General features: G+C 41.6%; 1 protein-coding gene across 2 annotated transcripts in view; it reads right to left on the bottom strand.

The window, feature by feature from the left end:
- The window catches only part of LOC114566211 (protein kinase C beta type), a 42,221-nt gene extending 27,643 nt beyond the window's left edge, over nucleotides 1-14,578 (bottom strand). For both annotated transcript variants that reach the window (XM_028594522.1, XM_028594512.1), the window contains exons 1-2: nucleotides 14,125-14,578; nucleotides 13,614-13,645 (exon numbers count right to left, since the gene is read on the bottom strand). In XM_028594522.1, coding sequence (XP_028450323.1) covers nucleotides 13,614-13,645; nucleotides 14,125-14,288 — 196 coding nt within the window. In that variant the 5' untranslated portion in view covers nucleotides 14,289-14,578. The remainder of the gene's footprint in view (nucleotides 1-13,613; nucleotides 13,646-14,124) is intronic.
- Between the last annotated feature and the right edge of the window lie 13,274 nt (nucleotides 14,579-27,852).

The raw sequence follows: 27,852 nt of genomic DNA, 5'->3' as shown, positions 1-27,852 counted from the left end.
ACACTGACAAGCAGGCGCTGGGCTGTGGACAGGCATACTCTAAAATATGTGTTTGATTTTTTGGCCACAGTGTCACAAACATATCTTTTAATCAGTATCTTTAGACTGGCTGGCCTATCATCCAATCAATAACAAAGATACTACTTCAGTCCCTGATCAGGATTAAAAGTCAACCACAACCATGGTCCAATCACTAACAATGACATTTCAAGATGGGGAAACATGCAGCATTTTTTAAGAGGCGATATAAACTCTTACACATAGGCTACTCAAGATTTGCACATTTGATCATTCTTATTCTTGTTGAAAAGCAGATTGTATCTGTTGCCAATGACTGGAGGCCAGTGGGGCAAGAAGTGGAAAGATCAGTCAAAATCACAAGCTTCCTCAACAAAACCCCAAAAATGTTTTGCTCTAGCCAGGCAGCTAGGCTACTTATGCATTTGTTTGATTACATGTTTTTGTTGGCGAACAATGACGCTTGTATCAACACAGATTGTTGTTTATATGTCACACAAACTTAAACAGGGAAAATACACCACCAAATAGACCATGACATGAGTGGTTAATTTCACAAGCTACGTTAGCAACGATAGCTTGCTAGAAAACTAACCTAGCTTCAACCCTCTCTGCTAGTTGCCTTGCAGCTGGTGTTCTGTTGCGGTCTTGCGTGTTGTTTTCGCGACCACGCCCCCCCGAGGCAAAATTTCGCTGGCCGAAATTCACAAGGTGTTTCGCTGTGTGGAACCCTACCTGTAGCGACTTCTTCGAAGAATGATGTCGGAGATGTAAAGATCCTTTGACAGTATAACAGGGTGTTTAGAATCTTCAGGCATGGCTGCCCTACTAAGCCGTCCACCAACTCTTAAGACTCCATCTTTGAGAACTGGGTTCAGCTTGTAAATGTGGCTGTTTCTCTTCACAGCCTCTCCTTTCTCCAAGCTAGAAATCTCAGCTGGAAATCTTCCTTTCTGACAGAAGCGGATTATCTCCAACTCAGCTATCTTCAGTTCCTCTATTGAGAGGTAACCACCATTAGCCTGAGCTTTGATACTCTGAATTTCCTTTTCCAGAGCTTGCTTTTGTTGGGCTTCAACCATACCAGATTGAGCAAGTTCAAGGCCTTTTTGCTTCCGCTTCTGACTAAGACACAAAAGCAATTTCTTGAGCCTAAGGATCCAACATACTATCCTTTTCAAGTGAATCCAAGACAAGAAGTAGTTGATAATCCGTGTTACTGCATCAACATCCTCAACTCTAGTCTGTATGGTATTCACTGTGACACTCCTTTTAACCTCAGGGTCCTCTGGTGGGATTTCTCGTGAACCATCAGGGTTTACAGGCCACTCCTCCACAGGCTGGACGAGAAACTGAGGGCCTGACACCCACGTCCGATTCTTCAGGAAGGATTCCACTTTCAACCCCCTAGAGGCCAAATCTGCAGGGTTATTTGAAGTGTTCACATACCTCCACTGTGATGGTCTTGAAACTTTAAGGATCTCAGAAACCCTGTTTGCCACAAATGTTCAAAACTTTGAGGTCTCATTGTTGATATACTTCAAAACAGAAGTGCTATCCGTCCAAAAGATTTAGTCTTGAAGTGGCATTTGCAGCTCCTTCCTCCACATCCTGTCCATACGACTTGCTACTGTGGCAGCCGTAAGCTCCATACGAGGTATCGTAATCGGCTTCAATGGGGCAACTCTGGACTTTCCCATTATAAAGGCACAGTGCACCTTTTGATGTTTTGTAACAACAGATAAGTCACCGTTCCATAACCCCCTTCACTTGCATCTGCAAAATGGTGTAGTTGAGCGGATGTTTCTTCTCCAAACTCCGCGGGTTTCAAACATCTATCTACCTTGAAGTCTTCGAGCTGACAGAGCTCCTCCATCCAACTTCTCCATGTTTGAGCAATTGCTGGTGGTACAGTGTCATCCCATCCAAGCTCCTTTCTACATAACACTTGTACGATCTGTTTGGCAGAGAGCACCACAGGAGCCAGAATTCCTAAGGGATCATAAATCGAACTGATTGTGGACAGGATCCCCCTTCTGGTAGAAGGTCTATCTTGGAATATTATCTTGAACTTGAATGTATCAGATTGGACACACCACTGTACACCCAGCACTCTTTCCACAGGAAGTTGATCATAGACCAAATCCAGGTCTTTCATCTCTTTTACTCTTTGTTCTTCAGGTATAACAGCCAGCACATGTCAACTGTTACTCACCCATTTTGTGAGTACAAAACCTCCATTAGAGCAGATGGCTCTCAGATCGTGATAGAGAGATACTGCCTCCTCCTCTGTAGCAACTGAAATGAGGCAGTCATCAACATAGAAATTGTGCAGAATGGTGTTGACTACTTTGTCGCTAAAATCCTCTTTGTTATCTTCTGCACATTTTCGGGCGAAGTTTGCACAACTGGGTGATGAAGTAGCTCCAAACAGATGAACATTCATTCTGTACTCCTCCAAATCCTGACTGTAGACCCCATTGGGCCACCAGAGAAATCGTAAGAGGTCTGAGTCTTCATGTGGTACCTTCACCTGATGAAACATAGCTTCAATGTCCGCGATGATTGCAACAGGCTCTTTTCTGAATCTAGTCATGACTCCAATTAATGGACTAGTAAGATCCGGGCCTTGCAAGAGTTGGTTGCTGCACAGTCAAATACCACTCTAATCTTCTTTTTCTTAGGGTGGGAAACTCCATGATGTGGTAGATACTACACCCTTCCATCACTGCGTTCCAACTCTTCCGCTGGAACTCTCTGTGCATAACCTTTGGATATGATATCATCCATGAAGACTGAATAATCTGTGTGAAATGAAGCATCTTTGTTAAACCTCCTTCTTAGGTTCAAAGCACGTTGTTCTGCCATCCTGCGATTGTTAGGCATATTTATTTCCTTGTTCCAGAAAGGTAAGCCAATTTCATAATGGCCTCCAACTTTTTTAGCTGACTTTGTAACCAGGTCCATAAACTGGCAGTCCTCTCTTGATAATCCCTGCTGTTCCTCTTGATCACTTTCAGGAAAGTCAATCTTAAACTGCTGTTTCCACAGTTCATCCAGTCTTACAACAGAGATCCTGTTGACACAGACCTGGGGCTGTTCACAAACAGTTTCACAACTGCGGTCACCTCCTAAAGGTCCATTCACAGTCCATCCTAGAATTGTTTTGACAGCGTAGGGTCCGTCATCTACACTTTGGATGACTTCCAAAGGTTCCAATGCCTTGGGCACATTCGAGCCAATTAGCAGCTCAATCTCAGAATCAATGACAGGTAGAAAAACATGTCTCAGGTGAGGCCATCTATGAATATCTTCCTGCCGAGGAATGTTACCTCTGTGCACTGGCATATTCTTCTGTGTGTATGTGTTGGGTAGCTCACAGTAACAGTCACTGTCTAACCCAGCTACTTCTAAATCCAGAACAATGTAGCTTTCCACAATCTTCTCCTGTCCCATGGTTCGCAATAGAATGTTTGATCTTCTCCCAGAGAGATTCAGTTTGTTCATTAGTCCCACTGTACAAAACTATGCAGTGCTCCCATGATCTAGGAAAGCATAAGTATGCACTGTTTTATGCCCCTTCTTGGATTTAACTTGCACAGGTACTATGGAAAGTTTACAGTTATGGTCACCGGCCCCGGTAAGACCACCAGTTTGAACAGAGACTGTGGCACTGCTCTTTGCTGCCTCAACTTGCTGTTTTTCTCATTCTGTATATCTTTCTTTCCCCCTTTGGTAGATGTGCAGAATGTCAGGATGCTTTAGACTGCATACTTAACACGTGAGACAGTCTTTGCTGATGTGCCCAATGCCCAGACAGCCAAAACATATTCCACTTTCTTTTAAGAAGCCAATCTTCTCACTATGTGCCTTCTTTTCCAATAGAGAGCACAACTCCAATGCATGTCCACCATCACAGAAAAGGCATTTCTTCTTAGTACAAGATCCACTCTCCTTCTTTATAGTTCCTGTATCCACTTTCTTTTCCACAGCTGAAATAATAGTTGCGAAACTGCTTCCCTTCACCTTATAACGCGGCTGTGACTTGAATCTTGTCCCATCCTTATTTGCTGTAACCACTGGAGTATCTTTTATGTCCCCAAACACTGGATCGGATTCAATCCTCACTTGTTTTTCGATAAGGTTGACGATGTCTACAAATGTAGCTCTGCTATTGTGCCTCCCCTGCAGCTCACAGGCTACAGTCCTCCATCTGTCCCTTAGCTTATAGGGCAATTTCTTTATAATAGATAACATATTGGCAGGCATATCCAACTCCGACATGTCCTGGATTTCTTCCATAGCGTTGCAACATCCTCTGAGAAAGAGACTGTATGCTTGTAAAGCTTTTGAATCATCAGATTTTATTGATGCCCATGCAAGAACCTTTTCCATGTAGGCTGTTGCCATCTTCTGTTCATTTCCAAAATGCTCTCGTAACAAAGCTTTGGCCTTGGCATGACCTCTATCAGAGGCCATATGCTGACAGCTTCTGACAAGCTCTCTCGGCTGTCCCCTGGTGTACTGCTCCAGAAAGTATAAGCAGTCTCTTACATTGTTAGTTTTGCTTTCAATGCTGTGCTCAAATGCTCTTATAAAAGCTAGGTATTGTAGAGGATCACCATCAAAGATCTCAATCTCTCTCTTCGGCAAAGACGAGAGACATTGTTGCTGAGCCAACAAAGCTGTTATTTCATTTTGTTTTTCCATGATTGAAAATACAGGATTTTGTTCGCTGCTTCCTGACACCACTGCTGCATTGAGTGAGGCAACATTTGATGTATGGTTTTCTGCATTGGGACGTTGTGATGTATCTTGATGTCCCTGGGGCTCAGTGTGGCTCAATAATGTGGGTTTAGGTTTAAGTTGTCCACTTCCATCCTCAGATCTTACTCCCACCAAAGGGTTAGCATTGTCACTCACTGGCTGACTTTGTCGATCTCGAATGCTTTGAGGCAAGAATAAACCAGCTTCAGCATTGAGCGCTTTTCTTTCATATTTTCCTCGCTCAAAATATGATTCCATACCATCAGATATAACACTTGGATTAGGAGACCCTCTGAGCACGTTCACTTTAGCCCTGGTTGCTGCAATTTCAACTTGAAGTTTGAGCTGCTCTTTCCTTTTTGTTGCCGTGTTATGAGTGCAGCCATATCTGTCTCAGCTTTAATACATGCTGAGGAAGCGGTGGAATGACTGGACCTCCTGCCACTAGAGCTTGATTGTCTGTGGCTTCTGCCCCCTGCAGAACTTTGTCTTCCTGAGTTTCCACTTCCAACATTTGAGACACTGTCACTTGGTTTTATATCATCTTGTCTTTCATGTGGCACAGTATCGGTCACTTTAGCAGCAGAGATGCAAGTTTTATCCTGAACCTGTTGGTCATCTTCAGATATACTGTGTAGTGCTGCCTTTACATTCATGTCGTCAGGGAAAGGTCTCCCCAGTTCAGATAGCCATCTCTTTACATCCTGAACAAATCCAGTGGTGTGTTTACTGATGCTTGTAAACCATTCCTTCTGTTTTTCCTTTTCTTCTTCAGGAAGTAAGGCAATCACTACTTTGTTTTGTAGAATTATGTCTTCAGACAATTTTATTATATTTCCCAGTTGTGACCGTACAACAGAAGCATTTTCATCCGTTTGCATCAAATCCTTTATAGACTGAATGACACCTTTGATTTTATTAACACTTGCTTGCCGTTCCTTCTGAAGCCTTTGTATTTTTCCTGCCAAAGCCTTGACAGTGAGTTTTGTTGGTCTCTTGTTTTCATCCATTCCAGGGCCAATTACGTCAGAACCAGCCTTTAATTCACTCATCTTCTGCATTTCCCAATATGATATTTATACAATTAATGCATCCAAGCGTCAACATTCCACTTCGACCTCACGAAGCACATCCACAACAAACAATCCAGCAACACTTGAATCCACCGCACCGGAGGACCACAGCGCCAAGACAATTAAACGGAGATCCAAGCCTCAGACAAAACAAACGCGCACGTACCAACAAACATTTTGTCCCCAATGGACCAGCGGGAGTAACAATTCCTAAGCTGTATTCAAACAACAATACACAGCCAGAATCAATACAAAGTTACATACCGCATTGTTGAGTGCATTATTTGTCGGGCTCATTAATCCTCACGTTCAATAAGGCGCTTTCCAGTCTTTCAGTCAGCGTGAGCGCGGAGTCCAACAAAGTCCTTCCGTGATCCAGTGTTGTCCTTTTTTTTCGTTTCAATCGTTTTCTGTTGACTAATTGTAGCGACTTCTTCGTAACCTCCATGAGCCGCCGAGAGGCTGAGTCAAGGAACAATCATTTGTATAACGCGCCGTTTGAATAATCCAGATCCACCCGTTATGCTTTTGAGGATTTATTGTTGATTTGTAAGTGGGAAAAACAAATATTAATAAACGAAATCCAGTTGCCAGAAAATACTACAAAAAGGTAAACGTAAATGTGGAAAAAACTTGCGGTCAACAGAAAATGCGAAAACCCAGCTCACCCCCTCTCTCTAGCTTCCGTCATGCAGGTGTCCAGGTGTATAAATAGACTAATTGTGAAACCCACCCCCATGACGTGCTACGTTACGTAATAGGGTGAAAACTATAGACCATAAACAAACCTAATATAAATGGCTCCTATACTACCGTTAAGCTAAATTTGGATTTATTGCTCAGATCAGAGTATTTTGTTTGGGTGATCACATTATTTTTTTAAATGTGACAATATCAGAATCCAGTGTGACATAAAAATCCATAAATTCCGTTATGCATTGCAAAAAAACTAAAATCCGACCTTTAATCTGATTTCAGACCCAAAGTGGCATAAATCAGAATTGAAAAGATCAGATTACATGTGATTTGTGATGTTCACACTGTCGTGAAACAAAAATCAGATCACAGTCACATATAAGTAACAACCACAAAAATCTGATTTGAGCCATTTTTGCCTGTCTGACCACTTTGGTCCAGACTGAAATATATTGCTACAAATATTAAATGGATTACCATGAAATTTGGTTCCGACATTCATGGTCCCCAGAGGATGAATCCTACTGATGTTGGTGATCTCCTGACTTTTCTTCTAGCACCATCATCAGGTCAAATTTTTCATTTGTCCAGTACTTTGGTTTTTGATCAAATACCTGCAAAACCAATGCCATTCCCATCATCCTCAGCTCTACTTTGTGGTTAGTGCTAATAAGCAAATGTTAGCATTCTAACATGCCTAAGTACAACCTCACAGGGAAGCTTGCAGGGTTAAATTAGCAACATCCACCAGCCAAATGCTGGTAAAATATGCAAGTGGCTGGTAGATTTGCTTCACTCACAAGCTCAAAAAAACAAGGGTAATCTATTGAGTGGCTGGTAAAATTTGAACATTCACTAGCCATTAGACGTGTGGACAAAAAAAGTTAATTTTGCACCCTGGCAGCTAGTGTGGCTGTAGACATGTAGTCATGTTACCAGTGTCAGCTACAGTGCAAACAGAGCCTTAGTTAGCTCCATGGTTAGCTCACACTCACTGCACCAACATGTACACACGTGGCTGGACAGGGACATAATATTGACTATGGCTGCACGATATATGCTATAGCGCTGTTGAATATTGCGATCACGATATTACTTCCAATAAATAAACAGATGATAAAGTGTACTAATTTCTGCATTTCAAATTGCTTGTTGAATTTAAAACAAAATTTTATTGAACAAACTGAACACTGAACACTGAATTGAACGTAAAAAGGCACCACTAAAAAAAAATAAAAAAGACATTTAACATTTTAAAGTGCAGTTTTCTACCGATAGTCTCTTTCAACTAACACAAAAATAGAAAAGAATTGTGATAAGATCGTCAATCGTGATCCTGCCTGTAAAAAAATTGTGAAATTATATTATAGTTCCCACAGAGCCATCATTAATGTTATTGTTAACGTGCAGTTTTCCAACTATAAGAAGTTAAAATGTCTGCTGTGAAAAAAGCCTTTATAGAAACGTAATAACGCTTCTAAAAGCTGTTTTTTTTTTTTTATGAAATGCTTTTTGTCCGCATCTTTTTCATTCTAAAGACAACAATTTGCTGCGTTTTCAATGTGGAGGAAAAAAAGTGGTTTTTACTTTTCAAAAATCAGAAAACTTCTTGTGAAACTTTAACTCAACTCATCTGATATGACAACCGAGAAGTAAATTGACTTTAACTCTTTAGTCCAAATCTCTGATCAGACATCTGGATCGCTCTTAAGCAGGAAATGACAAGAGAGTAACTTCCCCTTTTTCCTGTCAGTGCACACAGGTGTGCACACACATACAAATGAACACCAATAAAAAGAAAGCTGAAGGCATAAAAGGAAGGATAAATCTTAACCCGCAAAGCAGGTATTCAAAACACACAAGTCAGAACAAGTCTCAACCATATGCGTGACATTCCTCCTGACGAAGAAGTGTGCGTTGATGACTTGTATAGGAGTATGTGCTCCTCCCATGCATACTGAACTGTATCTACACCCACCCTTCCAGGTTCTCTAACTCTCTTTAAGACACCACTGTTCACACAAATCTTCAAACTTTTTTTCTCATGTTATGTACAATAGAGGGAAAGAAAAAAACAACACTGGTATATAGATTTCAAATGAATAGAATAGTTTTTCACTGTTTCTGGTGGTTCAAAGGCTGGTCCAATGACAAGTTGAAATGTGAACCCTTTTGTGATTAAATAGCATTTAAATGACCATATTTCAAGAGAGGTCTGTACTAGTTGAAATATAGTCATCAAATGCCGTTTAAACAACAGCACAACAACTGCCCGGTTTAACTGTGTTAGGACCTGCAAGTCACCAAATCAAAGCCTCATGCCATAACATGTTCAAACAAACATTACCACTGAGACTGCAAGTACAGTATATTCTTGACTTAGAAAATAGCATGATATGATACCATCGAGATCCAGAACCGCTACAAATGAAATTTGAGGGGAGACCGTTTTGCCAACTGCTGTTTCAAGAGTGAACTTCCAATCTCAATTTTAAAGCAAACACGAGTCATTGGGGTGACACTGACTTTATTATTACTATTATTCCGAATATGACAATACTCCGAATTTGATACAGGTCATGTAAACAGCATACTCCGGTTAGATATTCCAAATAAGGCCTTTTTCCTAATATAGCATTTTCCGTTTAAGACACATGGGAAATTCAGGTATTATTCAGGTTTTAGAGGCATTCTTTGGACATGTATACAGCACTTTCGGAATATGCGTCTCAATCTGGGTTTTTAACTGCAGGCTTATGGTCAGCTCTGTGCGTTGCTATGGTTGCTGTACACAAACCAACCAGCCAATAGTTTGCAAGGCTGCAGACCCGATAAGAAGGACAAACACAGATCCTTTTAAACCTTATCAAAGACTTGGATATCAACAGGTTTTTGGATATAAGCACACATGGCTACGCCGACCTTTTCGAGAAGCTGGTTGAAGAAATGAAAGAGGAAGGCTGTGTTCGCACGGTCCAACAAGTCCGCCGCCGCTGGTAAACTTTGAAAAAACAAATTGTATTTTGATCAGCTACATGTAAACGGGAATATTAGTGGAATATTCACTTTCATTAGCCACGTAAACAGCTTGGTCAGAATATCGTGTTTTTCGGAATAAGGGCAAACAAAAATGGAAATCCTTATAATTTATTTTTTACTAATCTCTCTACCTGACTCTCAAATTAAAAAGGTTCTGTACTCAATATTTAGAACTTTAATATAGCAGCAAAGAACAATGGCTTCCTGGGCAGAGAATGAAGTCACACTCTCTCTCTTGAGGTTTTTTAACATTAATATGCGAATTACCATGCAAGCAATGCTTTTGTGTAAATATATCTAACATTGAACAACAACATTCTTTACATTAAATGATGTCTAAATGACCTAATAAAAATAAAAAGTTGTTAAAATGCTGTTAAAACAGCAGTTAAGTTAGTTCATGTGTTTCTGTGTCATGCCAAACATTTGGGATTATAAGAAACTGCTGTATGTCGGACAAAAAAAACAGACATCAATCCTCAAAACATTATATTCACATGATGATAACTTCAGGTATTATAATATTGTATATTAATGTACACAATTTCCAATCAACTGTGCACCGAATAGCAGAAGAAAGAAAAACAGCGGCTATTATTCTGGTAAAAAGGTTTTTTCATTATTGCCCAGGATTTCTCCAACTTCAATGTTTCAGTTTCCTAAGTGAACAGCTAACTCAAGTCTTTGTGCAAAATCCATGTTCAAAAAATATCTATTTCTGTTTTTATCTAACTGAACAATATACTAATACTACTAAAAGGGATCAAAGCAAACAGAATGGTCCTCATTCATTGAGACTGCACCTTGGACAGGTGTGGGTTTTTTACAGTTACAGCATGAAGTGGTACAATAGAGCTAAACAGTGTGGTTCCAGATGTAAAAATCACATTGATTTTCTCCATAAGGATTTGGATTATCAGCCATAATATCTAAACCATCCGAGGTAGACTGACCATGACGTGGTTGTAAAATGAAAATTTCCGCTCCTGTAGAAGCTAGAAGTCTGTACGAATTCATCCTTGTTTTACGAAAAACATGTTTTATCCGCAATCTTATGGAGAAAAACTACACTGCCCACAATCCTAAGTGTAACAGCAACATCTGTGATTGGTCCAACTCGCTGTTACCATAAAAACGTTTACCGTACCCTCAAAACCGTCTTGTACCTTTGCCTTTTTTTTGCCGTTTTCAAAATGTTTTTTTATTATGGTAACTTCTAGGCAAGTCCCGCTCTATGAAGCAGCCCGGTTGGGGTTAGGCACTGACCTTCAGTGGTTAAGGTTAGGATAGCCGATTGGTCAGGGGATAGGACCTGAACAAATCGGGTTACATTACCTAGTGTAAGCATGGACGCCTCGCCAATCGTACCGTGGGAATGCTATTGAAGGGCGGGCCTTGCCTCAAAGTTGTGTGGGTTCCATAATAACCATTGACATATATAAAATGGATCAACAGAGCCCGTTGCTCTGGACGGAGACCAGTGAAGGATATTAGAAGCAATTTTCCGGTGAGTGCTGAGCGTTACTGCGCAGCCTCCAACTGAGAGAGACAACGTAAATGTGACGTGACCAACCCTTCTGAAAGTTGGAAGTCTTCTGGTAGCAGAGCCAAGAGAAATCTCAATCATTCCCAATCTTACAGAGACAGAGAGCGTAGGTATATGTAAGGAGATAACATAGGCACAGGCTAATTATTGCTAACTAAAATGTTAGTTAACATTAGTAATTAAACCTAAACAGCTAACGTAAGTCAAAACTGCCTGCGAGCTTCTCCTGTACTATGCGGTAATTCCTCTACTATGCGACAGTAAGTCGCGTGGTTATGACACAATCGTTAGCCTATTTTTACAAAAACGTCTGCTACAGAGCCATGACGTGAGGTACAAGGTAATGGAGACTTTTATACATTGTCGTATTTCTTTAGAAATAAACAATGGACAAATAGAGTCTTTAAACGCTTCAGATGTAAAGTTATTCGCTGTCAAAGTGACGTCAAAATGAATGGCAGTCAATGGAATGCTAACAGGAGGTGATCGCTTTGTAGCATCAAAATGGCGCTATAGGAGGTTCGAGTTCTGAAGCGAAGCTCACCCCCTTGATAATAACACGTCAGCTACAGCCCAGGTTGTTTGGAGTTGCTAAGGCAACACGTGACAGCAGCCTGCTAGCATAGCTTTAGCTCAGCAGTACGACCAACAATCACTGATATAATTACAATTTGGCATCCAAACAAAATCAACAATATCAACATATACCTTAACAAATGTTAGCAATTAATTGCAGTTAAACAGCAGAGAAACAGCAATTACGTAAAAACAAATTGTGATTAGACAATGATGTAATAACTGTTACAGGCCTAGACTAGAAGTGAATCAATCACACCACAAACAAAGACCAAGTTGGCAACAACAGTGCCGTCCTTTTTGCAGCGGTATCCCACCACGGGGATGCCGTTGTACACTACTCGGACAGTCAATACTCAGTGACCGGCATCTGATTTCACGCACGCATTTATGTTGTCAAGGAGGTGTAATAAGAACTGCACAAACTGCTACACATAACGTGCACTCAGTTAACACTCTGTGTAGGGGAGCCTTTACGATGAATTGACCGTGATATTTTAAAGCATGGTTAATAGGGAAATCGGTTAATCGCTGCATCCCTATTATTGTCATAGATTTTGAATATCGTAATATGGCAAAGTGATTTATTGTCCTGATTTTAAAGGCTGCATTGCAGTCAAGTGAATTTTCTGAACTCTGAAAAAAAAGCTACAAGAGGACCTGATTTTTTTAGGGTCAAAATTTAACCCAGCTTTACCATAGATGCCTCTACCTTTTGACCTACAAATCACCAAATCAATGCTTACTGGTTAGCTTGATTTATTGATTGATGGGTGGATGGGTGGATTAACTCCTCTATACCTTCACTGTGAACAATGATCGCTGAGTCACAACATCACATATAGACACACACATTGACCACACATAGACCACTAAAAGAGGCTGTCTAGTTATCACTTAACTGTTGGAAACTCCCCACGAAACCCAACCTGACAGCAGCTCTACCTGTGCAAGGCTGCGATTGGTCCGTGCTTCCTAAAGTGTGTTTTCAGCTCAGGTTATTTCACCACACACTAGCTCACTGTAGTCCGGCGGCAGCTCGCACATAAAGCGCTAATTTTCTCTAACCCCCCCAATGCATTTTCTGTAAAAACAAAAACACCAAGCCTGTAGCCTGAAGAGATGAGGGGACTTTTGTTTTTACTGCTAATACAATTACACAACTTTGCACAACTCTTCCCAGTAAATTAAGTCTTAAGAGCATAGTGTGGAAACTTTGGTCATTTTCTTCATAAACCTCACATGACTAGAGCCAGATGAGTTTAGATGGGTGTCTGAGATCAGTACAGAGGAGGAAGTGATACTGCGACCACAACATTTGCTGCATTACTGTAGCATGCATGCGTTTGAGGGGTGTCACTATATTGTGAGGTTTATAAAACCATTTTGTGCAGAAGTCTGTGTCTAGACTGCCACCCCTCACCACGAGCAGCCGCCCACCCTCGGACACACATCACCACCCACACACAAACCCACCATTTTACAATTCCAATCAGATGTCAGGCTTGGTGTTAGGGGAGAAAAGAAGCTCGAGAAATCTAACTTCCTGGTCTGTCTTCCTCCCATTTTTCCTTAGTCAGAACCAGACACGTCTGCTTTCACCACTCCACGGACTCTTCTACTCTTACAGCTCACACTCTCTTCAGCCTGAGCCTCTTCACAGTGTTCTCACTCTCATTTATTAGTGTTGGCAAGCACCTGCTTTGAGTTTGACACCTGCCTGCCAACACCAACACGCTGTCAACAAAAGAGCCCACAGGTCACTCTAACAGTGTGCAGACCTGCGGCCCTGAACACAACAAACACACAGCACAACACTCCTTCAGACAGTGAACATCCGTACACACACCCACAGCCATATGCAGCAGAGGGATTTGTGAATGAGCCACAGCTCTTACCTTGGCACTGGAATCCCTGTTTCCCAAAGCCCCTGTGGACAGAAGACAGGAATGTGAAATTTGGGGAAATTCACAAGACATGCACTGACAATGATACACGCACACACATACAGATATCGAAGCACACACGGACACACACACACACACACACACACACACACAGCTGCAGCAGCAGCAGCAGCAACAGTGGGGCCCTGTGTCTCCGTGTCTCCAGCTGCATTCCTCCACCAGACCTTCCAGTTTCAGAGATGGGTGTCGGGTCGATGCGGCAAACGCCGAGCAGCAGCGACTGCTCTGCGGCTGCCGACAACGCATCCCCCCCACCTGACAGGCCCGCGGTGTTGTCGCATTGTGGGAAAACTCGGGGAAATGGCGCATCGCAGTGTTTGTGACAACGACAATGACTGAAACACTGCGGTGTCTGAATACTGTCAGTGTGGCAGGGAGGCCGTTCAGAGCCGCAGCAAGTGATTCACCTGTGTCCTTTCCCCTCACTCACTCACTCACTCACCAGATGAAGTCCGTGCAGTGGCTGCAGAAGGTCGGCTGCTTGAAGAAGCGCGCGATAAACTTGTGATTCTTCACCTCGTGCACATTCTTCTGGCGGAGAGCTCCCTGACGGGCGAAGCCGCGCGCGCTCTCCGGTGCCTCTCCGTCGCTGCTGGGGTCAGCCATCTTAACGAGGAAGCGGCGGCGGCGGCGGTCCGAGAGGAACGAGGGGCGAGGAGAGCGAAGAGAGAGAGGGAGGGAGGGAGAGACGACGGAGGCAGCGGGGGAGAAACCAGTCAAGGTGCAGGTTCCTCCACTTCCTCTCCGCCCCGCTGACCGCCTCGCTGTCACTCGTGCTGCCGGTGTTTTCTCGGGCTGTGTCCAGCTCGCGCTGAAGCTGCTGCTGCTTCTTCCGGCGGGTCCCCGTACCGCGCGCCTGCTGCTTCCCTGTTCTCTCTAATGTGTTGCTGCTTACAACTATCTCTCTCTCTCTCTCTCTCTCTCTCTCTCTCTCTCTCTCTCTCTCTCTCTGTACCCTTTTGACTATAGCCTACCCTTGTCAAAACTACCACGAGTGTGCGCGCGCAGTTGTTCACACACCTATGAAGCAATCCTTGTCAATAGCAACACAAGTACTGCATACTTTAGGTGAATTATGACTATAGGACACACACACAAGGCTGGATCACTGACCTGACAGTGGCCCTAATAAAGCCTCAGCTTCAATTGGTTTTTATAATTTGACAAATTACAAATGTATTTAACCGGGATGTAGGCCTACACACAGGCAGAATGGAAGTCAGTGTGGTTTCTTTTTTTCTTTTTTTTAAAACTGCAACTTTAATTAAAGGTGTAAAAGTGTTTGATGCACCAACTCAAACGTTTTGCATGATTTCTTACGCCATCAAATGTGTAGCCTAATGCCAAAAAACAAAAAGAATGTCATTAAATGCATCTGTGCAGCTAAACATTTTGCTTGGCATGTGACTAATGATGAACACCTTTTTTAAGCCCCTTTCTCACATTAGACCTGAACATAACAGGTTGAAATATTCTTCACACATAACCTCCTACGCATAACATGACCATTCCTGAGACATTAAAGGCACAATCCGTAACCAGAATGTAATCGACAGGGACACCCCAGCACCTAAATTCATGACATATTGGAAGACCTTTTAATAAAACAGATGAACTAAATAGCTGTTATCTCAAGACCACTCTGATTTGTCTTGATACAACTACGGAGGTCTCGGGGTTGGCCACCAAAGCACAGCTATAGCCTACAAGATAGGGCTACGACATTACTTAGGCATGATATTATACATGATATTGTATGTTAAGTGGGGCAAATTCCTTAACACACCTACAATTAATAAAGTCACCAAAACTGATTGACTTGCGGATTTATGGACTTTTGGAGCAGTTGCCAATCTTGCCCAGTTGGTAATCCAACCTTGTATAGGCCTACATGGCCAGGTTAACCTGCTAAATTGGTCCCTACATCTTCCCATCCTACCTGCCTCTATGCATTGTGATTCTGCCATTTTCGCCTCTTTAATACATTTTTAGAAATAGGATACACTTTTTTCACGTTTCATTAAAGGGACAAAATACTTTAAATTTGTTTGCATTTCTGATCTATTTTTTTTTTAGATTAAAATATAATCTACCTATCTAATTCTTTTTTTCAGAAATTGTAGTAGTATTTTCAGATATTTTACAAATATTTTCCCAAATCTTACAGATATTTTTGGATAATTTACAGATTTTTCCAAAAAAAGATTTTACTGGTAGGCCTACACTTTTTCTGATAATGTTATATTTTACTGATATTTTTTAGATATATTTTTTTTATTGATAATGAACAGGTAAACTTCCAATACAGTGTTTCCTTTAGGATTTTTTTTTAGCAGTGGTGGCAGGTCTGTGTCCCCCCACGTCCCTCTGCAAAATGTTTTACGTATGAAACGGAACTGACACTTCGTCACCTCTGTTCACACACAATGAGGCAAATTTTCAGTTGTGATTGAATTGTATTTTTTGAGGAACAATAGGACACGTTTTTGGTGGAGCTGTTCGTTTAATAGTCAACTCGGAAGAAAGCGAACATTTTGACAATAAATAGGCTACATCAACACAAACGTATGTGGAGTTAAACCGGACAGGCCCAATAACCTCTGAATACTTCTACTTGTTGTTAAATTGCAATGTGAGCGGCAGGATTATTTAAAAGGCAACCGCGACTACATTTTTTGTACAGCCCTATTTCTGATACCGTGGTGGCAGAAATTTTGCCATGGTGGGCCGCCACTACAAAACCAACACAGAGGAAACACTGCAATAATAGCACATGGTTTAGACTTGAAAATGTTGTTTTTTTTAAATCACAACACCTTATACCTCACAAATAGGCTACATAACAAACATCCCCACCCTCCCCCCATCCCATGGTGACCCCTGTCCCTGATCTCTCGACCTCCCCAAGAAACAATACATACATAATACCAGACATGATAAAAAAAAAAAGCTGTAGCCTACTCTTTATTTAACCAAGGTGTAAGCTTCATCCCATGCAGGTAGAGTTTTCCGACTACCTCCATGTACCCGAGCCACAGATCTCTCCATCATAACTAGGCCTAGCCTATGTCTAGAAAAGAGTAGGCCCACTGCTGCCACGACAATGTGTGAGGCGGTTGCCATCGCAAAGCCAATATTCTCTTTGCTGTAGGGTGACCAGACGTCCCGAAAAATTCGGGACAGTCCCGAAATCCAAGCAGTTGTCCCGAATCCCGAATCCTGCCCTAATTGTCCCGAAAATTAGAGCAAAGTCTCAAAAGCAGACTCTTTTTTTTTTGACTCTCGAGTAGGCCTAGTCTGATAGAACATTCAAAACTGTCCATGGTGATTGAGTCGTCCTGCAGCCAGCTCCCATCGGCTGCTCATTGGCAGCAAGTTTCAACGCAAATTTTCATTCATTCATTTTTGAAATGGAGGCTCAGGCTGGTGTCCCGGGACCCGATCAAGATCAACACGTAGCTAAAAAGCAAAAACGTCTCTGCAGGTACGGGGAGGACTGGGTAGGAAATAGGCCTACCCCTGGATTACTGCAGTTTTCCGCGATGCAAATGTATTTTATTCCGTTTTCCAATGTATGTAGGAAGGAGTTTGGTGTTTCACACGGGGGGTCCGACTTCAGCCTCCATGTTAGCAGCAAACTACATATAGCCACGTATAGCCACGCTTTCGTCTTGTTTAACACACAACTTTAATGAAACCTAGATTTTTTTAATGGTAGGCTATATGTTTTTGTTTTTTTTGACTCACGTAGTTATAGTCTGATAGAACATTAAGAAGACCAATACCAAGAAAAAAAAGCCAGCTGACTGGAGGCAGAGTGACTGAGAAGAGAGTAACTGAAAGGAGAAGACAGATTACAAAAAGCACAGCGAGGAAAACACACAGGGTAGGAGCTTGAGTCATGTGTCACCGAGGAGACAGGAGCAACGATCAGGCGAAGATGGTGAGTCAATCCGGGGTTTATATATTGCGCTTGATTGTATGACCGGTAGGTGTGTAGGCCTATACGGCGGGAGGAGTGGTGATGAGGAGGCGAGCTGGTGTGGGCAATCAGCTGGCTGGCACAGGCAGGAGGGGAGGGGGGGAACACACAGAGAGAGAGAGAGAGAGAGAGAGAGAGAGAGAGAGCACAAACTGACAGCAGAACATAACAGAGGGAAAAAGAAGAACAGAAACTCACAGCCAGCCGGACTCCAACCATCACAGAGTCATCATTAAGTAAAAGCTAGGTCGGTGACAGTGGGATTTTAACTCCAAGCAGATCACTAAAAGTGGGACTATATGTCTCCAAAAGGCAAACACATTGGGACACTCCCAAAACATATGTATAAGTGACCCTGAGACATCAAGTGTAGGGTACATAATTAGGCCTACATAATTAGGAGATGGGATGATTTTTATAGCATGACGTTTTCTTGGAGTAAGATACATTCTGTTTAGACATTTAAAATGTATTCATTGGTGATCAGGGCTTTTGGAGGTATCCTGTAGATTATAATTATAAATTGTAAATTATAATATTTCTTCCGGATTTTTTCCGGATTTTTTCAAATGTATTTTACTACTTTTCTGATATTTTACAACAACTACAAGTTAACAAACTAAGTGTTAATGCAAGGTATCTGTAGCTGTTTGTCATTTTTCTGAAGAATTTAATTTCCCATTTGTTGAGAAAATGGAGGAGTTAATAGAGAGAAAGAAAATATTCAGGTGAATGCTCCTTGCTAACCAAGAGAGATGCTTTACATAAATAAGGTGCAATACTAGATAAATAATTAATCTCAACAGTGGTAAAGGTGATCTAGAAATGGCCCTGAGAAAGGTTACTTACAACCTTGTTTATCTTTCCAAACCATGAGTATGTTAGGCTGCAGAAATTCAAGGGTTGCATTTACAGGGTGTAGCTGGAAGGGAAACTCTGTGAAGACCTATCCAGGTTGTTGTTCTGAACATGATCCCAAATTCAGTCACACTCACACAATTTTTCTGTGACCACACACTTTCTCTTTATTGCTGCCAACTTAAGAGGTGACTGTGCAGTGCAGCAGTGAACATGGCCTGTGGTGGCAGAAGTGGGAAGACGAAAAAAAAGGAATGTGACATGGGGAGCTTTGCAAGTCTTCATGTGCTTGCCGGTTTGTAACTTTGGGAAAAACCTCCTTAGTTAAAGTAATGGAAATGAGCTTTTCACTACTTCAGACCTTCTGTTGTCACTTTCTGCTGCATGTAACAAAGCAGAATCTTTCAGTTTAGATCTTATCTTTCCACTTTTAGAACTAAAAGTTTCAAGCCAAGAGTTTCCTCTTTTTCACAAAGCTGCTGAGAGAAACTTTAAGTAAGGTGAGAGTAGAGAGAGTAAAGAGAGTAGCCTGGTCCTAGATACCAGACTCTGGTACATTTCATGTGTACAGAGAGTCTGGCCACTCTCCATTGACAAGTGTTAACTTCCTTGAAAGCGGGTACTCTGTTGAAGTTTAAAGCTATTGGATCTGCCCAGAGCCACTCTTGATCTGCCATAACCAATCGCTAATGTTTGGTCGTGACGTCGGCTTAGCATCGCTAGCGTTCGCCTTAGCCGACTCCTTCACAACTAACGGAGCGAGCTGGAAAATCCAACTTTTCCCGAACCCCGTGGGGAGGAGGGCCACAACATCATGGTCACCAACACAACTCAGCAAAGATTGTTCTTGCTCGGGCTTTAACTTCTGGATATTCAGCAGCGTTGCCACAACGGACCGAATGGCTTCGCTCTCATTTCAAACTAGCGCACGACCTCAACGTCATCGTTCTCAGCCACTCCCTCTGTTCGCTGATTGTACCGGTAAAGATTTGATCGGAGAAAACCGAAAACCCAAGACTATACCGCAAACCCAGACGGAGTACTGAAGGAAAATGAAAATGTAGTGGAAGTACGTAGGAGGGCAGAGCCAGGCTACACAAGGTGCTTTTCCATTACATGGTACCTACTCGCCTCGCCTCGACTCTACTCGACTCTACTCGCCTCGACTCGCTGTGCGTCCATTTTCCATTGCAGATTTTAGTATCGCCTCAGCGTGGCTGGTCGTCATAGCAACTACCATGGACGTGGCTTAGTAGCTTGCTTTTTCCATTGACATATCCCTATACTGTCTATGACATATACCCGCATATCCCCGACGCATTTCCTGGTTCTCTGTCTCCGTAAACAACATGATTTCAAAGAGATAGTTAACGTTTACTGCTCCAGATTTCCCACCGTGGTCACATATATATGATTCTTGAGTCGCTACTCGCTGCGGAGATAATCGCCGTCACTCTCTCACTTCTCCCTCGCTCACTAGCTCCCCACACACACACATCACACATGCACACACCAGCACACCAGTATAACCATCAGGCCACTTGTATGCTACGGAGAAAGCTCTGCGTGGAGCCTCCGGCAGCAAAAAAACGCCGCTGGCTAAACTATTTAAAAAATGCCGTCTCTCGCTAGCAATGCAGTGATCAGTGACGCTTCTTTCCGACCAATCTGTAGCCTGCAGGGTTTCACGTCACCTTCTCGGCTCGCCTCAGCTCGCTTGGAACCTCGAACTGAGGAGGTACTAAAAAAAGTACCTGTTAGCAGGTACCAGGTACTTTTTTTCGTAATGGAAAACCAAAAAAGGCGAGTAGAGTCGAGGCGAGGCGAGTAGGTACCATGTAATGGAAAAGCGCCAAAAGAGAACTCCTAAACTAAGAAAAGAGACGGGTTGAGCCCGGTGATATATGTATGACATCATATTTCATGAGTGAAATTCCTTACAACTGTGTCCACAGGGATCGGTTGACAGGTGACTGGTCCGTGTCAGTGAATGCAATATTAATTGTAATGCCAACTTTAAATCCATCCCAAACAGGCTTTTTTTAAAAAGGTTTATTAATGTTGTAACAATACTACATTGTAAAAATATCCTGTTACAAGTAAAAGTTATGCATTCAAACTGTTATGTAAGTAAAAGTAGGGGAGACCGGGGATGGTTGTAACACGGGTCACATGTCCAATTTCTCCAGTCAGGAGGAACACGTTTTGATTCAATCTAAACGTGCTCTGCTTAGTCCTTATTCCACATGCAAAGAAGCTGCACCTTGTGACAGACACTGCACATATTAAAAAGAAAACGAGGTTTTAGGTAGGAAAGTATTTTTTTTAACCTAATTTATTTTTGTGATAGCCTTGTCATCTTTGTAGTTAAACTCAACAAACCTAAATCTTGTTTAGTGTGTGTCTATATGGATATCTATTAGATATTAAGAGTCTGGGATACAAAATGTTACAACCTCCCCCTACCTTGTATTTATGGTTCTTTCTTTAAATTCCAGTCTTGGAATAGAAAGACGGGTGCCTCTCAACACATACACACACATATTATGTTAAAAAGTCATTTAAGTGTTGAATAAAAGTTTCAATGTCAAGTTGACAATCCTATTTTCATGATGTTACATTTCACCCCAGTGTATATCATAATGTTACATTTTACCTCAGGGTATGGTACAACTAACCAAGACTATGGGGTAAATTGTCACATCTTACTCTTTGTGTTTGAGAGTAAACTATGCATTTTCTGTAATGATTGCAGAGATAACAGCTACGCAATTTAATAGCAGACGCATGTAACTAGTTTGTATCACATTATCACACAGACAGAAGTGTCAAAAATGTCACAGGTCTCCCCTAAAAAAGTATTACCATCTAAATATATTTAAAGGTCCCATGACATGGTGCTCTTTGGATGCTTTTATATAGACCTTAGTGGTCCCCTAATACTGTATAGGAAGTCTCTTTCCCGAAATTCAGCTTTGGTGCAGAATTACAGCCAGTAGAGCCAGTCCCACAATGAGCTTTCCTTAGTATGTGCCATTTCTGTGTCTGAAGCTATTGAGGAGGAGAGTGGTAGGGGCAAAGTGTAGGGTGGAGGTGTGGCCTTGACCAACTGCCACTTTTCTCGTTTGAAAGCCATGATGTCTCTCTCTCATGGGTTGGCCAAATTCTCTGGGTGGGCAAAGCAGAGAAAGGGGAGGTAACCTTGCTTGTTATGACCTCATAACAAGCAGATTCCAGATCGGCCCATCTGAGCTTTCATTTTCTCAAAGGCAGAGCAGGATACCCAGGGCTCGGTTTACACCTATCGCCATTTCTAGCCACTGGGGGACCATAGGCTGGCTGGGGGAACTCATATTAATGTTAAAAAACCTCATAAAGTGAAATTTTCATGCCATGGGAACTTTAAAGTACCAAAGTATTCATTATGCAGAATGGCCCAGTTGGTTTATACTTCGTATAAAAAATTTAAATCTGTAAAGTTACAAGTAGCTAAAGTAGGGGTGTGCAAAAAAATTTGCGATTCAAGCTCTACCGATTCAAAATCGATTCATAGAATTCCGAAAATCGATTCATCGATTTTTTTTTTTTATTTGTTGTATGTCTACTGAAATCACATGGGGAAAGTAACTACATGTAAATACTGTGAATCGTTTTTTGAATCGAGAAACGTTTTTGAATCGAAAATCGATTTTGAATCGAATCTTGAGCCTAAAAATCGATATTGAATCGAATCGTGACATTTTCTGAATCGTGCACGCCTAAGCTAAAGCTGGAAAATAAATGTTGTCGAGTAAAATGTACAATATATGTAGTGGAGTAGAATTAGAAAATAGCATAAAATGGAAATACTCAAGTAAAGTACAAGTACCTCAAAATTGTACGGAAGTACTGTAGGCCTACTTGAGTAAATGTTACATTCCACCACCGGTAATTATAAAAGTTATAAAGTTAAATAAATGTAGTGGAGCAAAAAGTACAATATTTCCATCTGAATGGTAGTAGAGTTGAAGTATAACTTGTAGCAGGGGTCTTTAACGTTTTTTAGGACAAGGACCCCTTAGCTGAAAGAGAGACGGAGTAGGGACGCCCTACTACTGTACATATATTGTATCAAATTGAGTTGCATGTTAAACTGGGCCAGATGGATGAAAATGAATAGATATATATTATTTATACATCATGTTTTAATGTGGAAGGCACAGTGAATTCTTAAGCCTAACTGTATGGCTACCTATATTAAGCTTATCTTCAATGTGTAAATGAAATGGTTTTCTTTTCACAAATAGGCCAAATTATCTTTCCTAATAATAGGTTGGATTCATATTATTGTTTATTTTCAGACGTATTTGAATTTTGAAAAAATAAACTTTCAAAAACATTTTAGACATAATATGGCGGCCCCCCTGCACTTACTCTGAGGACCCCCTAGGGGTCACGGAACCCGTGTTGAATATCTCTGACTTATAGTATAAAATGGAAATACTCAAGTAAATTAAAAGTAGGCTACCTTAAAATTGTACTTTAATACTTGAGTCAATGTGTTTAGTTACTTCCACCATTACAGTCATTTAAAAAGAATCTGTGTTAACACGTACCCTACTTTGACACACGAAAATACGACGTTTCCAGTGTTGGTGTAAATTACAGGTTATCACAATGACAATAATAAAGATACAACAAATGACTTAGCCCCTTTCAGATCGTTTCCAAATAATGAACAGTTAAGATGCTCTATAAAACAATTACAAACATTTCCAGAAAATGAGTAGGAAACTCAGGGTACTCATAAAACAAAGCGTTACTGTGTAAAAAAAAGTAATTTGCTTAAATATTTGACTCAAAGTGTGCGCAGATCAGAAAGAATAGCTTGTCTTATTAACTTTAATCTTGCGCCCTTTTGTGGCTGAGTAGAGGAATGACCATAGGGAATGACAGGTAGAGCTGCGGTTTGTGTAACCAGCTGCAAGGCCCGCCCACCAGAATATGTCCTATTGGTCAGCACAACGCATAGAAACACATTGATTGGACAGCGTGTGCTTTACGACAGAGCTCCCGGAACACAATCGCCACTTGGAAATATCAAGGGGGTAAGCTCATTGACATATATATAACTCGAGCCATCAAGGCGCCATTTTGTTGCTAACTGGCTATCACCTCCTGTTAGCATTTCGCTGACCATAGACGGCCAAGCTCGCAGGCAATCGGGAATATTAGTAGCCTACTGTCCGTGTTTTGTTTGTCTCCAACAGAGCAGTAAGAACCAGTCCTCACCTTCTACATGTTCATTGAAAGGAAGTCTTAGAAGAAGATTAGACTGTGGAGTGAATGTGTGAGGCAAGATAAACAGTGTAACGTAACATTGTCATTCAAACTGCCTCCAGGTATGCCGACATCTCCTGTTAAAACGCGGATCCCCCTCACCAGTTTCGGTCATCTCATAACAGAGGTGAAGGTGAGAACAGGATTTGACTTTTGCATGTCCAGGCTGCTGTAGTGGGATGAAATTAAATATGATAAGATGATTAATAGAATGGAAATGTATCAGTTTTGACAAATCTATTAATTTAGCAAATACTTGCATGTCCCTGTTTTATAGGCTGTATATTTTAAATTAGGCTTTAATAGCCTACCTTTTGTTTGACTGTGGTTTCGAGAAATCACTATCACTTTATCTCTCTTTTTCCTTTTTTCTTTTCCTCTGATGAGTTTACAAATGTGGAGCATCTTTTCGGCTACGTCTTGAAAAAAATATCTCCCATTGACACGATAAATAAGATAAGATAAGGCCTTATTGATCTCCAGAAGTGAAATTGGCTTTGCAGCAGTACAAGACAAAGTCTAGAGGTAGGAAACACATATGTAAACCATAAAATAGCAAATATCTGGACAAATACATGTGCAGAAGTAAGTAAGGATCCCAAAACAAGTATATTAAAAGGAAAAGAAATGTAGGCTAACATTAGAACGATATGTGCTCTGACAAATACAGGCATTTGTCATATTGTTAAACTTACAAAAAATAAACTTAATTGAAAACCCAATTAATAAAACATGAATTGTTAGATGCAGCTGACCTAGACTGACATTCAGGGTGAGACCAGCAGGTATCCACCCTGCTAGTGAGGTAATGTAGCCTATTGTTTCATGAATTCATGAAATGTAGGCTACACATTTCACTTGCTAAAGAAATAAATCTTAAACCTGCCCTAACTTTTTTCCGGCCACTTGAGGGCAGCGGAAACCAGTTGAAACCATGGCTTTAAGCCATGAATGCATTTCCCAAAAGAACCAGTTAGTCTTCAACCTTGAAGTCTTTTCTCTTGTAAAATAGAAAATAAATTTTTGAAAACCCTTCTGATAAAGTATAAATCTCACCTTGGCTTCTACGTTGCCTCATTGCGTTGCGCCTGACTGTAATGGGCTCCATGCTGCCCCCCTGAGGCAGAAGGGCGGGGAACACCCTCTGCTACTTGACAGTAGGTGAGAACTGCAGTTGTAGCAGATGGTTTTATGGTTAGAAATCTGCTGGGTATCTTGTGATTCAAAGTTTAAATAATAATAATAATAACAATAATAATAACAGAAGCAGAATATTTGCCTTGGAGTATAAAGTAGCGGAAAATGCAAGAGTAGAGCCAGTCCCACAATGAGCTTTCCTTAATATGTGCCATTTCTGTGTCTGAAGCTATTGAGGAGGAGAGTGGGAGGGGCAAAGTGGAGGGTGGAGGTTTGGCCTTGACCAACTGCCACTTTTCTCATTTGAAAGCCATGATGTCTCTCTCTCATGGGTTTTTTTTTGTTGCCATTTGTGGAGCCTGGGCTGTCTACAGAGACAGTGTGTTCAGAGGACAGGCGGCTAGCGGAGTGAGGAGATGTTTGCTGTATGTGACAAAAAAAAGTTGTAGCCTAAAAAAACGTGTGACATCGCTTTAGAGCACCTTTTAAACATTGTGAACTGAGACATTGTGACCAAAACAATTGCTATGCAGAACCCTCATCCAGTGATGATTCAAAGCACTCCACCATAGTGACAGATGTGGGTGATAAGGATCTGTAACGGAGATGTTTTTATATGCTCATTTAGAGCGTCTGATTTCAGCTCCATCTAAAAGGAGACCGTCATTGTAGAGCAGGGGTCACCAACGCGGTGCCCGCGGGCACCAGGTAGCCCCCAAGGACCACATGAGGAGCCCTCAGGCCTGTTCTAAAAATGAAAACTAAATATTGATATTATCTGTTCCCACCTTGTTAAGTCATTGTTGATAATTGTGAGAAATCATTAACGTGATCAGTGTCTTCACACAGATGAGCGTCATTAATCATTAATAACCATATATAACTATTAATAATCATATATAACTATCATTAATCATTAATAATCATAAATAACTAAAGGCAAACTGAGCACATTTGTTATTTCAGAAGAGTGTATCAAACTGGTAGCCCTTCGTATGACTCAATACCCATGAAGTAGCTCTCAGTTTAGAAAAGGTTGGTGACCCCTGTCGTAGAGTATCCATGGTGATAAGATAGTCAGTTATTAGTATTTTAGAAATAAAAGGTAGTTATTACACTCTCATGACTGAACCCTCTCTCCCAGCATATTTAAAAAGAAAAAGGCCTTGTGGCACCACCCCCGGCTCCAGCCTTATGTTTAGTGCACAGCCTCGAGTGGCGTTGATTTTTCCCATCCAACTCTTGACAACAAAGGGGAGCAGAAAAAGCATGTCTGTTGATAAAAATCACCTGTGTTAACATCATATGCCACAAAGAAATGTGATTACTTGTACAGTCCAAAAAAAGTAATATTAAAAAAATATTTAGTGTGTAGTTTCTCTTTTAAAGGGCAACTATGCAGTTTTTTTTTAGCTTAATGTACCTTAACTGAACAGCTTCAGAGTCATTGGAATGGTCATATGACTTTTTTCGGGTTGAATGGTGGTCGTCTCGCTTCCCCCTAGCGCCCGTGAGCGGAAAAACCGCCCTTGCAACTTCTGGCTGGCGAGCCCCCGGCCGCAGCGTCAGGAAGTATCGCGTGATATCAGGTCTCGCGATGTAACAAACTGCTTCACGGCACTGCACACATACACACCCCCATCCAGGAACCAGATAACAAGGTAGCGATGGAGTTTTTCACACTATCGTCACGGCTGAGCCGGCTAAAAAGAAGCCGAAAGCTAGGAAAGCATTGTCGGAGGAACAGAGAAAGAGGACACGGCAGACTGACCGAGAGAGGACTCAGACACGAGTAAACATCGGAGCTGCCAAATATCTATTCTGAAGCTGTAGGGGGGGGCACTATAGAGAAACATGCCCGCAAAAAGTGATAAAAAACAGCGAGGAAATGGCCAAAACTGCATAGCGCCTCTTTAAGAAGTGCCCTTGAGCAAGGCGCTGTCTGCTGTAGAGCTGCTGCTCTGCAGCCAATTCCACTTAATGTGGGTGTTAAAGGCTAAGTGGGACACAGATTTACATTTTATTAAACTGTTCTCGATAAAATCTTAATAGAACAAGCAAAGCTGCTGTTTTCTAAAGGATTCAAACAACCGTCTTCCAGCCCGTCGTGCTCCAGTCAACAACGTGGTTTCTGTAGATGAATCGGTATCGGGCTTGAGGGGAAGAAAAGGGCTCCCTCTCTACTCGGCTAATAACCACTGCAGAATAAATCAGCATTACTGAGCAGAGCAACCTTGTCAGCACTCTGCTTTCGCCCATGGCACGCTTCATGCAAGTGTAATGTTCAAATTGCAAATTATTCCTCCTCTTCACATGAATCCTTATATTCCGCATTCTCCCCCTCATGTATCAGATGTTAGATGAGCACTTCACTTCATGGAATTTAGTGTTCTTAAAGGTCTAGTGTGTAACGTGTTTAGTTGTTCATTATCGAAATCTGTGTTGCCCGTTCACAAGACTTTTTCATGAATATTTACCACCACCATCAATTCCCAGTATTCCTTTATGGCTTGAAATTTTACATTTGCATTCGCATGAACTAGGGTAGACGCTCCATATTCATGCGCCATCTTGAAAGACGTTAGCCGGTAAGGGACATACAGGATATACTGCTCCTCCTATCGCGTTTTCGCTGTCACATGATAAACTCACAGGTGCTGCTAATGCTGCTAATGGGTAGCGTAGCTTCTCGACAACATGGAAGACCACACATATTCAAAATCCAAATTTCAGGAACAGGAGTTTTCTTCTTCTTCGCCCAGAAAAAGGATATTGAAAAGAGCAAGAGACTGGCTTTTTGAAGTGTGAAGGCTACCGTAGCTGTAATGCGTACTTAGAACTGCGTGGTGCGAAAGAGCTGATTGCGATATATGA

The sequence above is a fragment of the Perca flavescens genome, chromosome 2, assembly GCF_004354835.1.
Source record: "Perca flavescens isolate YP-PL-M2 chromosome 2, PFLA_1.0, whole genome shotgun sequence".
Classification (NCBI taxonomy): domain Eukaryota; kingdom Metazoa; phylum Chordata; class Actinopteri; order Perciformes; family Percidae; genus Perca; species Perca flavescens.
Note: the sequence above shows the minus strand (reverse complement) of the source record. Positions and strands in the feature narration are given on the sequence as shown.